The sequence below is a fragment of the Somniosus microcephalus genome, chromosome 6 (assembly GCF_052327205.1).
Source record: "Somniosus microcephalus isolate GS21.2 chromosome 6, FLI_Smic_1.0, whole genome shotgun sequence".
Taxonomy (NCBI): Eukaryota; Metazoa; Chordata; class Chondrichthyes; order Squaliformes; family Somniosidae; genus Somniosus; species Somniosus microcephalus.
Window position 1 is genome coordinate 246,664,425 of NC_140992.1, and position 19,837 is coordinate 246,684,261.

The 19,837-nt window shown below is 42.0% G+C and overlaps 1 protein-coding gene across 3 annotated transcripts in view; it reads left to right on the top strand.

The window, feature by feature from the left end:
* wwp2 (WW domain containing E3 ubiquitin protein ligase 2) overlaps positions 1-19,837 on the top strand; it is a 172,961-nt gene that overhangs the window by 143,417 nt on the left and 9,707 nt on the right. For all 3 annotated transcript variants that reach the window (XM_085991726.1, XM_085991724.1, XM_085991725.1), the window contains 6 exons: positions 51-122; positions 1,982-2,070; positions 7,666-7,825; positions 9,106-9,239; positions 10,579-10,719; positions 11,461-11,581. In XM_085991726.1, coding sequence (XP_085847852.1) covers positions 51-122; positions 1,982-2,070; positions 7,666-7,825; positions 9,106-9,239; positions 10,579-10,719; positions 11,461-11,581 — 717 coding nt within the window. The remainder of the gene's footprint in view (positions 1-50; positions 123-1,981; positions 2,071-7,665; positions 7,826-9,105; positions 9,240-10,578; positions 10,720-11,460; positions 11,582-19,837) is intronic.

Here is a 19,837-nt window from a genome sequence, read left to right on the forward strand (position 1 = left end):
TTTTCTGTTGTAAATGTCTTATTTTTGGTGAATGTTGTTTGTTGTTTCAGTCTAATGCATTACCAAGTCACGTTAAAATCAGTGTCTCTAGACAGACGTTATTTGAGGATTCCTTTCAACAGGTAACAAACTTTTTAAAATACTACATGCTCATGATAAAGGTGTCATACAAAATAAAATACTAATTTATTGCATCCTAATTTTTTCCCAGAGGCAAATTTACTGCTAGGACTGAAAGTAACATTGTGTAGTCAGCTTTTTATTATACATTTGAGGATGCATAGATGCGTGCTTGAACAGTATTAGATAAGGAGCCTAAACCGGTCTCCTTCCACCCCCTCCCAATCTGGTAAGCAACCACCCTGATGAGACTTGCTCACTACGGAGGGTTCAAACTGCTAACTTATATCAGGAGTCACTGAATAACACTTGTTGAGCAACCTCTCTTGGAAATACTGTACTGAGCAGCCCCACAGCAAGGTAGGGTTGGACATATTCCTGAAGGGTCGATCACGGGACATCTGATCTCGACGTCTGATCACATGACAATTGCCTGCAGTTTGCAACTGTTATTGCATTTATGTTATAAAGGTAGGCCACATATCCCGAACACTTTCCTCTAACTGTTTCATCAGACAGGAGACCCTCGCACTCTGTTTCTCCCTATCTGGAACTTTCCCGAGTTGCCTGTTGCTTTTATCAGAAATCTCTGCCTGCTGTTAGCCTATTTCTGTCCTCACTAACTATTGCTGGAATAACTCATTTTCAAGTAACGATCTGTGTTTAAGTTGTGGATTTACACCTTATAGCAGTCCTCTTACACTTTTCATCGGGCTCAAGTTAATTTCTAACCTCTTTCCTGCTACTCCTCACATTGATGCAGCCATTAACGTTTTTCCTCTATCTACTTAACTTACTGTTCTCAGTTGTCTTTTATTTGTCAATTTTGCCATCTCTTTGCTCCTGCTATTCTGTACCAATATTGCTCTCCTCTGTGGTTCTAGTAGTTTAATTGATTATGCTTCTGTCTTCATTTTGCTCCACCGTTGGCGGCCGCACCTTCAGCTGCCAAGGCCCTCTGCTCTGGAACTCCCTCCCTAAACCTCTCCACCTCTCTTTCCTCCCTTAATACGCTCCTTAAAACCTACCTCTTTGACCGAGCTTTTGGCCATCTGCCCTAATATCGCAGTTGCTTGGTGTCAAATGTTGTTTGATAACGCTCCTGTGAAGCACCTTGGGATGTTTTCCTACATTAAAGGTGCTATATAAATACAAGTTGTTGTTGTCTCTCCTCTGTGCTGTCTGCTTTTGCTTTTGACGTTGTATCTCTCTAGACTCTGCCATTATGCACATTTTCACATCTGAGCAATGTGCGTGACAGAATAAGGATACTGAACAAGGCAAAGAATGAGGAGACGCTCCCACAATTGACTCTGGCCTGATTGCTCTCCATTTCTTTTGCCTATTCTTTTTTTCTGCCATGCACTTTGCTCAGATTAGAAAGTATGTTCATTAGCAGCAAAACTTAGGTCGACGTCTTTCTAACGAGAGGTATCTCACCATTATTATGACTTGAAACACTTACTAAACGGTTGTACAATCAGTTTCTAATGATAACATGCAGGAGCTAAATTTAGAGTTGAAAAGACACTGTCACTGAAACATTCTGGATATTTATTATTAGCTCCTGATATTCAACTCTCTCACATTGAGCATAGTAGCTCTCCTCATCCAATTCCCTATATAACATCATTAGCAATCATTGTCCTTGTACATATATAAAATATATTAAAATATGCACTGTAGTATTTTTTAGAAAATAGAATTCTTTGATTTAGGTTAAACTATCAATTGAAATGATATTGATACTCTCTTTAAATTTTCTTTTTTGTAAATGTAAACTGACAGGAAAAAAAGGCCCTGAAATTTATTTCCTAACTCATATCTTTCATTAAAATATTTTGAATCATTTAACATACAGATAATGAACATGAAGCCGTATGACTTGCGCCGTCGGCTGTATATAATAATGCGTGGAGAGGAGGGTTTGGATTATGGAGGTATTGCAAGGTGAGTAATTCTCTAAGAGTACGATTATTGGGGCAACACCTGCTTCTTTCTACCTAGCTGGGCTCAGTTGATAGCACTCTCACCTCTGAGTCACAAGGTTATGGTTTCAAGCCCCACTACGGACTTGAGTGCATTTGTGCAGTAATGAGGGAGTGCAGCATTGTCAAAGGTGTTGTTTTTCAGGTGGGTCATTTAAGCGAAGGCCCTGTCCGCCTGTTCAGGTGGATATAAAAGATCACAAGGCTCTATTCAGAGAATAACAGCGAGTTCTCCTGGTGTCCTGGCCAACGTTTTTCCCTCAACCAACATCGGTAAAAAAAAATTATCTGGTCATTCATTCATTTATTCATAAGATCTTGCATGCAATTGGGTTGTCATGTTTGCCAATATAACCAGAATGACTGCACTTCACAAAAAAAAGTAACCCATTGGTTGTAAAATGCTTTGGGACACCCTGAAGACGTGCAAGGCTCGATATAAATGCAAGTTCTTTCTTTAGCGATTACATTATGGCTAAAGACCTACACTAACAACAAATACTTGTTCATTGTCTATTTTCATGTTAATAAATATAATGGTTACACTGTGATGTGAAGACTCTGGGCTAGAAATTGGTCTCCTTGGCGCCTCCCATTATTACCTCTGGAGGGCGATAACGGGTCTCTAAGCACTTACCGACCGAACGCGGCGAGAAGATCGACTCCCGCTATATTCGGCGGGAGGTTTGCGCCGGCGGTATGGCATTGTGCCCCGCTCTCCTTCGCCCGGAGATCATGATGTCATTGCCGTGCGCATCTTCCCGGTAGCGCCCCGGACACGAACTTCGGTTCCGCCCCCTGCAGCATCGCCGGGCTGATCGGGCCGAATCGCGGCTGCCGTTGGGGACCAAGTAAGTTTTCCTCTTACAGAGCCTGCAGCGATGGCCCTTCCCTTTAAGGGAGGGAAGGAACCTTCCAACGCAGCAGCGCTGCACGGCCCAGTGAGCAGCGCAGCACACCCACCGCCCTGCCTGCTGCCTGTTGCGCTCCAGGAAGGAAGTGGAGCGCTTGATTTAGTGTTTCACTTCCTTGTTGGAGCCTGGCGCTAATTTTTTCAACTTTTAAAAGTTAGCGCCCCAAACGGGGAGATACCGAATTTCTCCCTCCAAATCTTTTAAACTTTCAAACCTGTTTGATAAATTCTGATACAAGAATGAACTTGCACTTAGATAGTGTCTGCCACAACCTCCAAACATCTCAAAGCACTTCATGTACAGTGAATTTCTTTTGAATTGCAGTCACTTACTATGTAGGCAAACATGGCAGCTCCTTTGCGCACAGCAAGAATTTCATTATTTCAAATGGAAAAATATTATGTAAAATTTTACAAACTGGTTTGTGCTTTTTTGTGTAAAAAAACATTTAGATTAAGTCACTGTTGTGTTTGGGTTACAAATCTCCTTTTAACAATGGGTCTATTCAGACATTTCACTCTTGGTGAAACCAGATATGGCTAAATGCTCATCTTTGTCTTTAACCTCCCTGTACCTGAGCGAATACATGACTAAGCATGTAATAAGGTATACGACTGAACATAGTAATGTCATATGGGAAATGCTATCAAACAGTTAAAAAAAAATTACAGCAACATTCTGGCTAATTAAAGATGCTGTGATTGTAAACTACGGTTTCATATTGCAGTTCAGTTTCTGAAAAAATATAAAACAGCATTACACACATTTCAAACTACAGTGGAACCCCGATTATCCTTGCTTTCATGCTTGATGGTCCATGACAATTTTTGTGACAATGGGAGACCAGCGACAGTTGAAGCTTGCTTGACTATGAGCCTTCTTGCCAACAAGATGAGCTGGCATTGCAACAGCGGCTCAATCAGTTGTTCTACCAACTTACATTTCCCCGCATACTCATTCTGGATCTGCCACAGATCCAAGAAAGCTGGCCAAAAAAAAAAATTCTCCTAATTCCAACCACAAGCCCCCCGACTTAAAGAGCTGCGCACTAAATACTGTTGACAACCTCTGTAAAAATTATCTGGGCAGAGTTTGCCTGGCTTGAAATCAATACAAAGTCTCCCTGTGCAAATGTGCTCCTGTGCTGTAAGGAGGTGTCAGCTGCAAGCTCAGCTGTTGCAGCACCAGCAGATCTTCCTGGCAGGAGTAGTCAAGGTAGCTAAGGCGGCAGGGCAGAGGTGTGCTGCAGTCGACCATATGCAGTAATCTGGGGTAGGCCCCCCCCACACCTGCCCCCTTAGGGCAAATAATTGAATTTCCACTTTCTTATAAAAGAATTATGAATATTTTTGGGACATGGTGGGCTGGATTTTATCAATGGGGATGTGATGGAGGCGGGACTCCCACTTTTTGGGTTGTATTCCCGCCTCCATCGATTTGTGGCCAACCCACGCGATTTTCCCTCGATTGACCTTGTTGAGCCCGCCCAGCGGGCTCAGCAGGCCAATTAAGGGACACCCGGTTACAGGTGACGTCAGGGATTGACATTTCATCTGTCAAGATCTTTTGACAGATGAAATATCAGCGGTCAAACACTGACAATCTGACTTCTAACTTGAGTCCTTCTCCACAGACTCGGTTAGAAATCTCTCCAGAACAGAAAGCAGAATGCTGCAACTTTTGACAGCTCGCGGCCATTCTGCTTTCTGTGCCGGTGAGATGAGGGACTCCCGAGACCTGAAGGAAGGAAGCCTGCATTAGTAAGTAAAGGTAAGTAAAACTTATTTAAACACTTTACACACACCAAACACACTTACCTCTGCACTCATGCACCCATCGCTCACCTGAACACCGGACATTTCAAACCCTCCAAGCCCTTCAGCCCGACGGTCCGCCTCGCTAACTTGGCGAGGTTTGGAGCCGTCGGGAAGCCCACACTTCAGGGATAAAAAATAGGGATTAGGCCAAAAACTGCCTGTTAACTACCCGTTAACAGGCAGTTAATTGGCACTAATCCCCTTTACGCCTCGGGGAGGCGGCTCCCAGCACAGGTCGGGCACCCGCCTCCTGGGAAACGGGCACGGAGGCGGGTTGGGGGCAGGCAGAGTTCGTGCCCCCCGATTCTGCAATTTTAACAGCCCACACGCCTCCATTCCCGCCTCCACGGCCCTGGGAAATTCGAGCCCGGTACGTTCGTTTACAAATGATATTGTATCCATGCAGTTCAGATTTTGAGATTTCTGAAAACAAGGTCACAATCTTTGACGGCGATTGTCATTTAAGCATACTGTCCCCTTAATTCTCATTGACTATTGTTTGTTACCCCATTTTAAGTGCTGTATCCTGTTTCTTAAACATATATTCACAATCTAAGTTTTTTGCTGTGCGTTGACTGTTCTGCAGATATCTATTAATTCTTGTTAAATGGTGCATGCACCTACAGAGCAGTACGGGATCTACCTTGAAATAATTGGGGGGAGGGTAGCTGTTTGAGGAGCAACAACTGGAACACGAGCTCCAAGCACAATACAAGAGTATTTGGTAAATGCTGATGATATGTTGCAGTGTGATGAAAAGTAATTTTCAGTTCTGTTTTGCAATATATACAATGTACTCCTGACTGATATCAGAAAATTAATGCTTCTCAGATTTCAGTGTATAGTAATGGGCTTAAGATAGATGATATGCATTAGTTTTGAATGCAAAATATATAAATCATGTGTAATATATTTAGTTTTAGATACAAAAATGTGCACTAAATTCTAGCAGGTGGTTGGCTGCATGAAACCCTTCTAAAATCTTCATTAGAAGCTGCAGTTGATAATTAAAACATTTTTTTTGACTCACTCATTGTGGTTGTTATTCTGAAATACAGGAATTTAAAATTTCATAAAGGCGTGACCACCAAAAGATCATTTTTTGTGCTGATTTTGTTATGATATGTTTTCGATAAGGTTGCAGCTTCTAATGTAAACAGCTGGATAAGCTTCTTTTTGTATTATGCCTTGTATGGGAATATAGATGTTCACTGTTGCTATTCTTTCTTGGTGAATGAAGTGCCTGTACTATTTAGAGTCTCCACCATCGCTTCCTGCACTCTGTGACCTACCAGTGGTTTTACCCTATGGTAGGTTACGTCATGCTGTTCTACCACAGGGTAGAACCACGGACAGGCTGCTGAGAATCTTCCTGCATCAGTGGAAACCACTTGTCTCTGTGCTGAGGTTCTTCCTTCTTCTGTGACTTTTTGTGCTAGTCATAGTAGCTGAAACTGTATTCTGTTGACAGTTACGTAAAGCATATGGATATGTATAACTTGATTCCAGTCAGCCTTTTCCATTTGGAGACCAGGTGGACTGAACAATGTAGTATATCACATTTCTGTCGAATTAAAGATTACAAATGATCATTGTTGCAATCAAAGCAGTTTTTAAACTTTCTGAAAATTTTCTGGGGAAAAAAAAATGTAATTGTGTTCTCTGCTTCTGGCTCTGCGCTCTACCTTAACCAGATTATGTACCTATCGCAGACTTTAAGGTGTCCTGCTCCCATGCCTCTGCCAGTGCTACTGTATTGGCATTCCTATGGGGACACACAAGAACAGTCTACGTTGATTCAATCTCTGATCTTCCTTCCCTTTGGGAAAGGGGCATGGTGCCCCCAGTGGCCTGGCTGAGATTGGAAACTTGACCACATTTGGGGAATTGTGAGGAAATCCTGCACACATGTGGACCAGTATATATAGATACGCCAGTGAAGTCGGTCATCAATATTAAACCTGAACTAATTTCAATAAAATTCAATACAATAGAACCGTGTGACTTGGTGAGTGAAGGAGCCTGAGTTCTCGGGTCAAGTCTAGCCCAGACTGATGGGATGAAAGTCATCTTTGTCTGTTGGTTGCAAATGTCCTATGTGAAATGAGTTTGAGCACCCAGTTTCTTTGAGCATGGAGCCACAGCACAAAACTGGTCCTAATTTGGTAGTAAATGCTGCTTAACTGAGAGACTCCACAGGGATATGCAAAATAGAAAATATCACCCTGGTTCAATAGGGAGTGCTCTTCTGCGGTAAGGCCTCAGGCATATTCTTGAGACAGAGTGGAAGAAATTTTACTCTGCAGGTAAATATGTGTACCTGATCGGGGAGTGCTTGATGCTTCAGTTATCTAGTATTAGCTGTGAAACTGGTGTGAGGGTGAGGTTTTAAGCATTTATTTTTGCTCATTTATTAAAAATGTTCTCAGAATTTATTTAATTGTATTACAATTTTTAAAATAATTTTCTAAATGCCTTTACTTAATTGTGTAATTGCACCTGAGTTAAGACAATTGCTGGAGAACTGCAATGATGGAGTTGGCAGTATATTACCCTGCGATAATGTCTGAGTAGGGAGATGGAGGAGGTGATGTGAAGCTTTATTTGACTCCCGTGGTGGGAAATGGCTGTTCTGCCCATGGTTCAGAAGTTGTTTGTGATTTCTTGGCTGCAGAAGGAACAGTAGGATGGTGAAAAATCTGTTTAAAAAAATAATAATTTGCATAATCTTTGAATAACAAAATGCAAGTTCTGTTTTGATTCTTCACAAACTTAAGTTGTTAAACTTTTGAACATTTATTATTTGAGTTTATTATTGTTCCATAGAGAGTGGTTTTTCCTGCTTTCCCATGAAGTTCTCAATCCAATGTACTGCTTGTTTGAATATGCTGGAAAGAACAACTACTGTCTCCAGATAAACCCCGCATCATCAATTAATCCAGATCACTTGACCTATTTCCGTTTCATTGGAAGGTTCATAGCGATGGTAAGTCTAGCGATGGAAGTAATTGAAATCTAGAGCATGTAACCACCTGCGTTCTAAATACCTACTGCAACTTCCAAGGTACACATATTCTATGTTGTATTAAGCAGTGTTTGGGAATTCAATTTTAGATCTGGAACCTGTAAATTTTGATATTGTGTAACCGGATTTCCATTTCTGCCAACTGGCATGCAGGTCTCCCAGGATTACTTGGAAAAAAAGAACTTGCGTTTATATAATGCCTTTCACAACCTAAGAACGTCCGAAAGCATTTCACAAACAATGAAGTACTTTTGAAGTACTGTTGTAACGTAAGGAAATGTGGTAGCCAATGTTTTTTTTGGCCCATTCAAAATCCCGCTCATGCACGGTTTTTACATTGAAAAGCTGGTTGCACGGATACCCTGGAGCCCCGCGCGGCTTAGAAGGAACATTAGTGGGAGCCGATTTCCACACCGCATCGTCCCACAGTGAAATAATTTATTTTTTAGTCATATTGGTTGAGCGATAAATATAGGCCAGGATACTGGGACGACTCCCCTGCTCTTCTTCAGATAGTGCCATGGATTTTTAGGCCTACCTAACCGGGCCAACTGGGCCTCAGTTTAACACCTAATTCTAAATACAGCACCATCAACAGTACAGCACCTCCCTCAGCACTGCACTGCACTGCCAGCATAGATTATGTGCTCAAGTTCTGGAGTGGGTCTTGAACCCACAACCTTCTGACTTGAGAGATGAGAGAAATACCACTGAGCTATGGCTCACACTTAAACATGGACCTCCAACATGTGCATTGTGATGGCACTGAAAATGGATGCACGCTATCCACAAGGGACTGGACAGATCTCTCTCTTCTTTCCCTTCCCTTCTTCCCCCGCCCCCCCCCCCCCCCCCCCGCACCAGAAAATATTGACATATTTCCCCTTACATTAGGGAAGCAGGCATTTATTCCGCCAACCCTCACATACCTGTCACCATCTCTTTTCTTGCTCACTCTCACTGACTCTTGTGCTCATTCGCTCTCTAAATATATGTGTGTGTGTGTGTGTAATATGTATAAAATATGAACAAGTGCTTTATTGACAGACTGTGCCCTTTGTCAGGCACAAGACAGTATCTCAAAGATATTATTGGAAGATATGGAAGCATCCGTTCCAGTTGTTCCTCATCAGTATCTGGAGGTCCTGGTGAATGCTACCTTCAGCCTTCTCAGAACTTCTCTGTAAGCTGTAATATGAAACTTTATTTTGACTTGGCTTAATTGTTTTGTTTACTTCTAGGCTCTTTACCATGGTAAATTTATTGATACAGGATTCACATTGCCGTTTTATAAACGTATGCTCAATAAAAAACCTACAATGAAGGACTTGGAATCAATTGACCCAGAATTCTACAATTCTCTATTGTGGATCAAGTAAGTATCTGTTTATATCTAGCTACAGTAAACTCTTTCTTATCCGGCACCTAGGGGACCAGGATGGTGCCGGTTGATGAAAAATACCTACCAAGGCAACTCTTAACACAAACAAAAATAAAAAATCAAGAAATGTGCTGTATAATTGGGTACTCGGCTACAGAATGTTCCGTTAAATGTATGGTAGAATCGGCAAGATTACCGGTTATTGAGGTGTTGTTTTGTATTGAGATATATCTATTTTGCCGGTTATTAAAGTATTTCGGATGATAAAGTGCCATTTAAACAAGAGTTTATTGTATATATTTGAACATAATGGCCCAGAAATTCGGGTCGGGGGCTTCCCGCTGGTGCAAGCCCCCGATCTGCATTTACCTTGCGTGCCGGCCGTTGAGCTGTGGGCCCCCGTGGAATTCCGATCCGGGGCCTGGTCCAGGTGCCAGTGCGCAGTGCTTGCGTATCCCAGGGGCGCAGTTAGTTCGATGCGTCCCCTGGGATCACGTGGGCCATGGGGAGCCAATCGGAGCAGGGAATGCCAAATTCATAAGTCTGACAGGAAGTGCTGTCAAGACTTATAAATACTACGGCCCCAAAACAACACTAAATTTTTAAAAAATCATATTTTTTAAATAAACTATAAATTACATGAAATAACAATTTAAATTTTTGAAAAAAATAATTTTATTATCTAACTGGGCTAATAATAAACTTACCTTGCTTTAAAGTATTTAAAAATAATAAACCTGTGGAAAAAATGTTTTAATTTTAATTAATTCACCACTTACCTTGTAAAAAACAGGCCTTACGCCTGCTTTTTACATTTCTAACTTCTGCAAGCTTACCTTCCCGGGAAAACCTGTATATAAAAAAAAAAAGTAGTTCGATGCGCACGCGCAGCCTCTCCCGCGCACGCGTTCGACCTCTGAACCCCTGCTTTAAGGGGAACGGAAGTGCCGGTTTCCCGCGCATGCGCAGTGCATGCACAGGAAACCGACACTTCCATTGGGCCTACGGGTGAGTACCCCGTGCGTACTCACCTGTGGAGACCTGAATTTCTGGGCCAATGTATTGTGGTTGTAAAATCATTCAAGTATGTATTGCAATGTTAATATACAGTTAACCCTCTAGACTTACTGAAATTGATAATGTTTCAACCTGCTTCTTGGTTGTTAAGGGGAAAAGATGTTTGGAAATGGTTATACAGAGAGCACAGTGATGCATAAATGTATAATTGTTTCTCAGGAAATTAATGCAATATTGAGGACCAGATGGTATAGATCATTGTGCTGAGCTTAATTTATTATACTTTTTGAATGTATTTAATGTTTTCCCCATACAGGGAGAACAATGTGGAAGAATGTGGCTTGGAGCTGTATTTTGCTCAGGATATGGAAATATTGGGGAAAGTTACAACCCATGAGCTGAAGAAAGATGGGGAAAATATTATGGTCATTGAAGAGAATAAGGAGGAGTACATGAGGTTAACAATTCTAAATATTTTTTACAATTGTAATTTAGAAGCCGTGTTTCATTTTTATAGCAGGGAAAATTGTATACTAGTCATATTGTGAAAACTACTATTTAATGCTTTTTTTTAATAAACATATTCGTCATTGTTTTACTGTAGGTTCGTGAAAGTTTTGATCTATATTGATCAATATCTAGACGGTATCTCTAGCTTGTTTCTTGTCTATCACAGTTCTCTCTTAACCTTTAGGTGTCGAACTCAATTTAAAAAAAAATTTGTTCCTGGGATGTGGGCACGCTGGCAAGGCCAGCATTTATTGCCCATCCCTAATTGCCATTTTCTTTTTTTATGCTTGCTCTCTCCGTGCCTGTCACAAATGTGATCGCCTACCCACTACCTAAACCTGCTGCCATGTCACAAACAGCTGCTGGTCTACCCTTCAATCGGTCACACCCAGAATACAACAGTGTATTGATATTTTTAATGTTTTTTGCGTCAGACAACCTGTACCAGATCTTTGATCGAAAATGCTACTTTTTATTGCCCCAGCTTAACGAAAGAATCCTGACGAATTGCAAAATCAGTGAAACAGCTTTTAATTCCCATAAATAAAAAATGCAGTTTTTCAAACCACTGCCTCAGAAAGACCCATCAGTTGTCAGAGTTTAAAGAGTACATGCGTCATCTGCGTCAGTCACTATCAAATGTTTACAACAATGTGCCTTCAATTAATTTCCCCCCCCCCCCCCATAGGTTGCTGACAGACTGGAGATTCACTCGTGGAGTTGAAGAACAAACCAAAGCTTTCTTAGATGGGTTCAATGAGGTGGTACCATTAGAATGGCTGCGGTATTTTGATGAAAAAGAACTGGAGGTAAAAGCTTGTATTGCAGTCTGCCTTACAAAATGTGATGCAAGATGTATACAATGGAGAACAGTGGGAAAACTAGTTGACCCCATCTCTCAGGGAAACTGATGAAACATAGAAACATAACATAGAAGATAGGAGCAGGAGTAGGCCATTCGGCCCCTCGAGCCTGCTCTGCCATTCAATGCGATCATGGCTGATCATCCAAATTCAGTACCCTGTCCCTGCTTTCTCCCCATATAGAGTCATAGAGTTATACAGCACGGATAGAGGCCCTTCGGCCCATCGTGTCCGCGCCGGCCATCACGCCCTGTCTAATCTAATCCCATATTCCAGCATTTGGTCCGTAGCCTTGTATGCTATGGCATTTCAAGTGCTCATCCAAATGCTTCTTGAATGTTGTGAGGGTTCCAGCCTCCACAACCCTTTCGGGCAGTGAGTTCCAGACTCCAACCACCCTCTGGGTGAAAAAGTTCTTTCTCAAATCCCCTCTAAACCTCCCGCCCTTTACCTTGAATCTGTGCCCCCTAGTTATTGACCCTTCTACTAAAGGAAAAAGCTCCTTAGTATCCATCCTATCTATGCCCCTCATAATTTTGTACACCTCAATCATGTCCCCCCTCAGCCTCCTCTGCTCCAAGGAAAACAAACCCAATCTGCCCAGTCTCTCTTCATAGCTGAAGCGTTCCAGCCCTGGTAGCATCCTGGTCCTCTGCACCCTCTCCAAAGCTATCACATCCTTCCTGTAGTGTGGCGACCAGAACTGCACACAGTATTCCAGCTGTGGCCTAACCAGTGTTTTATACAGCTCCATCATAACCTCCTTGCTCTTATATTCTATGCCTCGGCTAATGAAGGCAAGTATCCCATATGCCTTTTTTACCACCTTATCCACCTGTTCCGCCGCCTTCAGGGATCTGTGTACTTGCACACCCAGATCCCTCTGACCCTCCGTCTTGCCTAGGGTCTTACCATTCATTGTGTATTCCCTTGCCTTGTTAGTCCCCCCAAAGTGCATCACCTCGCACTTTTCCGGGTTAAATTCCATTTGCCACTGTTCCGCCCATCTGACCAACCCATCGATATCGTCCTGCAGACTGAGACTACCCTCCTCGCTATTTACCACCCTACCAATTTTTGTATCATCTGCGAACTTACTGATCATACCTTTTACATTCATATCCAAGTCATTAATATAGACCACAAACAGCAAGGGACCCAGCACCGATCCCTGTGGTACCCCACTGGCCACAGGCTTCCAGTCACAAAAACAACCTTTGACCATCACCCTCTGCCTTCTGCCACTAAGCCAGTTTTTTATCCAACGTGCCAAGGCACCCTGGATTCCATGGGCTCTTACCTTCTTGACCAGTCTCCTGTGCGGGACTTTATCGAAGGCCTTACTGAAATCCATGTATACCACATCCACTGCGTTGCCCTCATCCACACACCTAGTCACCCCCTCAAAAAATTCAATCAAATTAGTCAGACATGATCTTCCCTTGACAAAGCCATGTTGACTATCCCTGATTAATCCTTGCCTCTCCAAGTGGAGACTGATTTTGTCCCTCAGAATTTTTTCCAATAATTTTCCCACCACTGATGTTAGGCTCACTGGCCTGTAGTTCCCCGGTTTTTCCCTACTCCCCTTATTGAATAATGGAACTACATTAGCGGTTCTCCAGTCCTCTGGCACATCCCCTGTGGCCAGAGAGGTTCTGAATATGTGTGTTAGAGCCCCCGCAATCTCTTCCTTTGCCTCACACAGCAGCCTGGGATACATTTCGTCCGGGCCTGGGGATTTATCCATTTTTAGGCCTGCTAAAACCGCCAATACCTCCTCCCTCTCGATGTTAATGTGTTCAAGCATATCACAGTCCCCCCGCCCTATTTCTATGTCTACATCGTCCCTCTCCATAGTGAAAACAGATGCAAAAAATTCATTTAGAACCCCTCCTACATCTTCCGGCTCCACACACAGATTGCCACTTTTGTCCCTAATGGGCCCTATTTTTTCCCTAGTTATCCTCTTACCCTTAATATACTTATAAAACATCTTAGGATTTTCCTTTATTTTGCTTGCCAGTGTTATTTCATGGCCCCTCCTTGATCTCCTAATTTCTTTTTTAAGTATCCCCCTGCACTTTTTGTACTCCTCTAGGGCTTCCTCCGTCTTTAGCCTTTTGTATCTGCCAAAAGCCCTCCTTTTATTTCTAATCCATTCTCGTATATCCCCTGACATCCAAGGTTCCCTGTGGTTTTTGGAACCACCCTTGACCTTTACGGGAACATGTTGCCATTGTATGATCTCAATCTCCCTTCTGAAAGCCTCCCATTGCTCCGATGCGGATTTTCCTACAAGTAGCTGATCCCAGTCCATTTTGGCCAGATCCTGCCTTATCCTATTAAAATCGGCCTTCCCCCAATTTAGAACCTTTATTTCTGGCTCATCCCTGTCCTTTTCCATGACCACCTTAAATCTCACCATATTATGGTCGCTGTCACCAAAGTGCTCAGCTACTAGCCCTTGATCCCTTTAGCCTTAAGAAATATATCCAACTCCTTTTTGAATATATTTAATGAATTGGCCTCTACTGCCTTCTGTGGTAGTGAATTCCACAGGTTCACCACTCTCTGGGTGAAGAAATTCCTCCTCATCTCTGTCCTAAATGGCTTACCCCTTATCCTTAGACTGTGACCCCTGGTTCTGGACTCCCCGACCATCGGGAACATCCTTCCTGCATCTAGTCTGTCTAGTCCTGTTAGAATTTTATAAGAATGGAAACATTTTAAAAATACTCAATGGTGAACAGGTTTTTAAGAAACCACTCAAAATCTATCATAAGAACATAAGAAATAGGAGTAGGCTATTCAGCCCTTCGATCCTGTTCCGCCATTCAATGAGATCATAGAAACATACATAGAAACATAGAAGATAGGAGCAGGAGTAGGCCATTCGGCCCTTCGAGCCTGCTCCGCCATTCAACGAGATCATGGCTGATCATCCAAACCCTAGCATCCGGTCCCTACACCGACAGCCATCCCACCCAAGCCCTTATCCCTGTAACCCCATGTATTTAATCCCCCCTAATACTAAGGGCCAATTTTTTATCATGGCCAATCAACCCGCACATCTTTGGACTGTGGGAGGAAACCGGAGCACCCGGAGAAAACCCACACAAACACGGGGAGAATGCGCAAACTCCACACACAGTCACCCGAGGCCGGATTTGAACCCGGGTCCCTGGCACTGTGAGGCAACAGTGCTAACCACTATGCCATCTTCTGCCTCAATTCCATTCACCGGCCTTATCACCATATCCCTTGATGCCCTTACTAGTCAAAAATCTATCGACTTCTGTTTTGAATATACCCAACGACTGAGCCTCCACAGCCCTCTGGGGTAGAGAATTCCAAAGATTCACCACCCTCTGTGTGAAGAAATTTCCTCTCATCTCAGTCCTGAATGGCCTGATGTACTTATTTTTCACCAATGAGCTTCCAGTGACCAAGTTGACGTAGTTTTAAAACAAAGCAGCTTAATTTTCTGTTTCTTTTATTTCCATAGATTATTATAATTGAAGATTCAAACATTGCCTGATATTTTGATTTCTCTCTGAGTAGGCAGTGGTCCCATATCTACAGGAACTTTTGTATTGTACAGGACACTAGCTAGTAAGTCAAGATAGGGTGGAGCCTGGTGTAAGAGGTGTTACCTGTTGGTTAGACTAGTCAGAGACATGATCAACTGTGTCTTTAAACAGTTGAAAGAGAGAAGATTTTCTTTGTCCCATTGAAGGACATGGAGGGAAAAAATGATGTGATTCAGCTACTGCACTGTGAAAGAACTGAAGGTTTCAGACACTGGAATTGTTTGATCTGAAGGAAGTTGATGCATGTGAGTGAAATCATCCACAAAAAAACTAAATAAGTTGGCTGATGGGTGGAGGAGATTATTGGTATGAAGAGGAAGAGTGGGAACGAGGAAGAGCCCCTGTATTAATGGGAAAAGAGCCAGAGGATAAACCATTAAGCACAAGAAAAATGGAGCAATTTGAGAGGTAACTCTAGACATGGACGTAGTATTTCTGGGAGGTCATATAATGGCAACTTGTTTAGAAGTGCATGGTGCCAGAGATGTCCAAGGTAATAGTGCATAATTCATCTGCGTGTTCAAGCAGAGTTCCAGAAGTGCTTAACATGTGAAGTAGAATAACCGTACTGAAAAACATACTGACACAAAAGAATAAGAAATCTGTAGCCTTTGGTATCGGCCCAATGGATAGTAATGGTGTAGTTCCTGTAAACTTATATATATTGGAGGGGGGTGCTAATTAAGCATGCCCACTGATGCATCATGGGTAACTGGTCTCTCAGAACCTGCTTGATTCCCTTAGAAGCAGTTTGAGGAGTTCTCCCATGAGTCTTTTACCTCCACCAGGACTTATCATTACCAGCAGTTGGATAGGGTGGTGGGTAAGGTTGCACTAGCTAATGGATGGGATGTACATTGATGGGACCTGATGCTCTTTTCTCACCTTTCTTTTTGTATGGTCATCTGGACTAGGCCAGAACTTTCAAGATGATGGATAACTTGAAAGTTATTAGCAGCTTCCATAACTTTAGAAAGTACTAGTGTGAGGGCGATTAGTTTGAAGGGTAAAGAAGATCAGCTTGCTTGAGGTTTAACCTCAAGTCTTGGGTTTCAATTTCTCAATAATTGAGTACACTACCTACTGACCTTTCACTTGAGGACTGCATTTGTGTTGTATCATCATATCTTAATTAAGTTCAGCTGGGAGTCTTTACTGTTGGAATAGTTGCTAATTCTTTTGTAATTTAGTGTAGCATTCCTGCACTATAAACACATGAAGCACTACATTTGATTGATATCTTGAATTGTATCTTGATAAAGCCATGATTTTAAATATATACTCTAGAAATAACTTAACATTTCCAGAGATAAGAACTTTTAGCTTTTTGGCCATTTTTTTCTCCATAGAAAATTGTGGTCAGAGAAACACTTATTTTAACCCATTATTAAGTAGTGTACAGGAAACTTTGGTTTATCCGGAGGTTATATGTCCGGAATACTCGATCTAACGGCAAAAATCAGGAGCCGTTTTCTATAAGTTTTTAAATTCTCGTTGCTTTTTTTTCCTGTCAGGCACTGCAAGGTCTGTAGCTATAGCAACAGCTTCAGCTAGAGACGCTTGCAGCTGCAGCCGACTGTTTTGAAGCTGTTGCTAAGCAACAGGGTTTGTTGATTCACACGGAGCTTTTCAGTTCCGTATGTTTCAACATTAACGCTGGTATGTCCGGCACTTTTGATGGTACGGCACCAGCTCGGTCCCGTCAGTGCCGGATATCAGAAAGTTTCCTGTACTTGTATTAAACTCAAGTATACAGCTAGTAATATATAAAAGGGTTTATTTATTTCACTTAATTAGGATTCTGCCTTTACTTTTTTTTTTATAAACTCCCATTTTCAACCAAGTTCAGTATATATTCATTATAATTAAAATTGGTGTTACTTTTCTGTGAGCTATAAAGAGACTTACAGACATATGGCACAACTTTCCTGTGCAGTATTATTGCATCCATCCTAGCCAGGAATAGATACACTAGCCTAGAATTTCCTGCAGGGTCGGAACCTGGAATTTTGAGCCCAATATTACATGTTCATACTCATTATGCCAGTGTCTATTTACACCCAAATCTCCTGCCAATCTCATTAACATACACCATAAAATTGCGTAAAATAGCATAAACAATCAGGCTCTGCGAAAACCATCAAACTCAAAACCATAAATTCCTTTTTTAAGTATGAACATTAAAGTTTCAAGCCATCTAACTATCATTAGATAGAGAACTGGTTGGCAGACAGAAAGCAAAGAGTTGGAATAAACGGGTCTTTTTCCGAGTGGCATGCAGTGACTAGTGGGGTACCGCAGGGATCGGTCCTTGGACCCCAGCTATTCACAATATATATTCATGATCTAGACAAGGGAACTAGATGTAATATCTCCAAATTTGCAGACAACACAAAGCTGGGTGGGCGTGTGTGCTGTGAGGAGGATGCTGAGAAACTCCAGGATGATTTGGACAGGTTGGGTGATTGGGCAGAAACATGGCAGATGCAATATAACATGGATAAATGTGAGGTTATCCACTTTGGTGGCAAAAACAGGAAGGCAGATTATTATCTGAATGGCAATAGATTGGGAGAAGGGGAAGTGCAACGAGACCTGGGTGTCCTTGTGCACCAGTCGCTGAAGGTAAGCATGCAGGTGCAGCAGGCGGTTAAGAAGGAAAATGGTATGTTGGCCTTCGTAGCGAGAGGGTTTGAGTACAGGAACCAGGATGTCTTGCTGCAGTTGTACAGGGCCTTGGTGAGACCACAGCTTGAGTATTGTGTGCAGTTTTGGTCACCTTATCTGAGGAAGGATGTTCTTGCCATGGATGGAGTTCAGCGAAGATTCACCAGGCTGATACCTGGGATGGCAGGAATGACGTATGAGGAGAGATTGGGTCGATTGGGCTTGTACTCGCTGGAGTTTAGAAGAATGAGAGGGGATCTCATTGAAACTTATAAAATTCTGACAGGACTGGACAGACTAGATGCAGGAAAGATGTTCCCGATGGTCGGGGAGTCCAGAACCAGGGGTCACAGTCTAAGGATAAGGGGTAAGCCATTTAGGACTGAAATGAGAAGGAATTTCTTCATCCAGAGAGTGGTGAACCTGTGGAATTCTCTACCACAGAAGGCAGTAGAGGCCAATTCATTAAATATATTCCAAGAAGGAGTTGGATATATTTCTTAAGGCTAAAGGGATCAAGGGGTATGGGGAGAAAGCCGGGACCGGGTACTGAATTTGGATGATCAGCCATGATCGCATTGAATGGCGGAGCAGGCTCGAGGGGCCTAATGACCTACTCCTGCTCCTATCTTCTATGTTTCTATATTAGGCATGTTTAAGAACATGCAATCGTGGAAGCTTTTCAATTTTTAATGTGACTTATACAGATGCCATCAAAAGACATTCAAAGGAACAGAAAATACAGTGCAGATCACAGTGAGGATAAATAAAAAGAAGTCACTCAAAAAATAGCATTAAAACTACAGAAAATAACTTTACCTGCTGTGCCTAAAATTCTGGGTTTAATTTTACACCCGTTTTGAACCACTGTAATGCTGGAAATTCGCATGTACAGTTCTTTAGGCTGGGATCGGAGCCATTATAATGACAAGGATCAATAGATGAACGTAAAAGAGCGAGGAAATTCAGGCGTAGCGTAATTACGTGCAAAACACATTTGCGCCCAAGTTTCCTCGATCTTTTATGCCGGGTATTTGCTTTACACCCCACATGTCCCTGGGTGCAAATACACAGGAAATTCCAGCCCACTGTCCTCAATTGTAATGCAGTTCTGGGCTGTGCTTGTTTCGAATGTATAATGATGCAAATAGGGCAAATCTCTCCCTGTTACCACTTCTTTTGTTGAGTTCTTTATATGAAATGGTTTGTTATAACCAAACAGCAGGGTTTCTTCATAATCTTTTCCTTTTTGTTTCTCTGTTTCTTTTGTCTTAATTTTTAAAGATACAGTTTACAAGTATTAAGCATGTAACACCACCATATCTCACCTAAAACATTCCCCTCTTTTCACTTTCTCCTAAACCCTCTAGTTTAGTTTTAATCCCTACTTCTATCTTTTAGGATTTGCCCTAATTTATCTTTGGTTCCACCCTTCCATTTACTGCATATACAAAATTCATCCAAATCCCATCACAACTACCTCTCCCACCTACTCCTAAACAAGAGGTCCTTGTTTACTTCCTTCCATATTGTGTTCCAAGCGCACTCCTACATAGCAACCTATTTTGAATCTATCGGCTATACTTCTCAACAGAGCTGTTTCTCATAATATATTGCTAATTTGTTAATTGGTTGAATTGATTCACTCTGCTTTTGTTTTTAACTCTCCCTTCAAAAGCATCTTCAGAGTAATTGCTTATCAATCAGGGTTTTTCTATCTATTTTATAATCCATTCTTTCCTCTACTTTACTTATGCTTTCCAAAACTACTGTAGTATCAGTCTGATGTGTGACTTTTAATCACCAGCACTTCATATCCTGCAACGCTTTGTATGGCATTTTGTCACCAAATATACATGATGGATAAGTTTCAATTGTGTTAGCTTCAATATATATGTGTGTGTGTGTGTGCGTGTGTGTATAAAATTTCAGGTGGTACAAT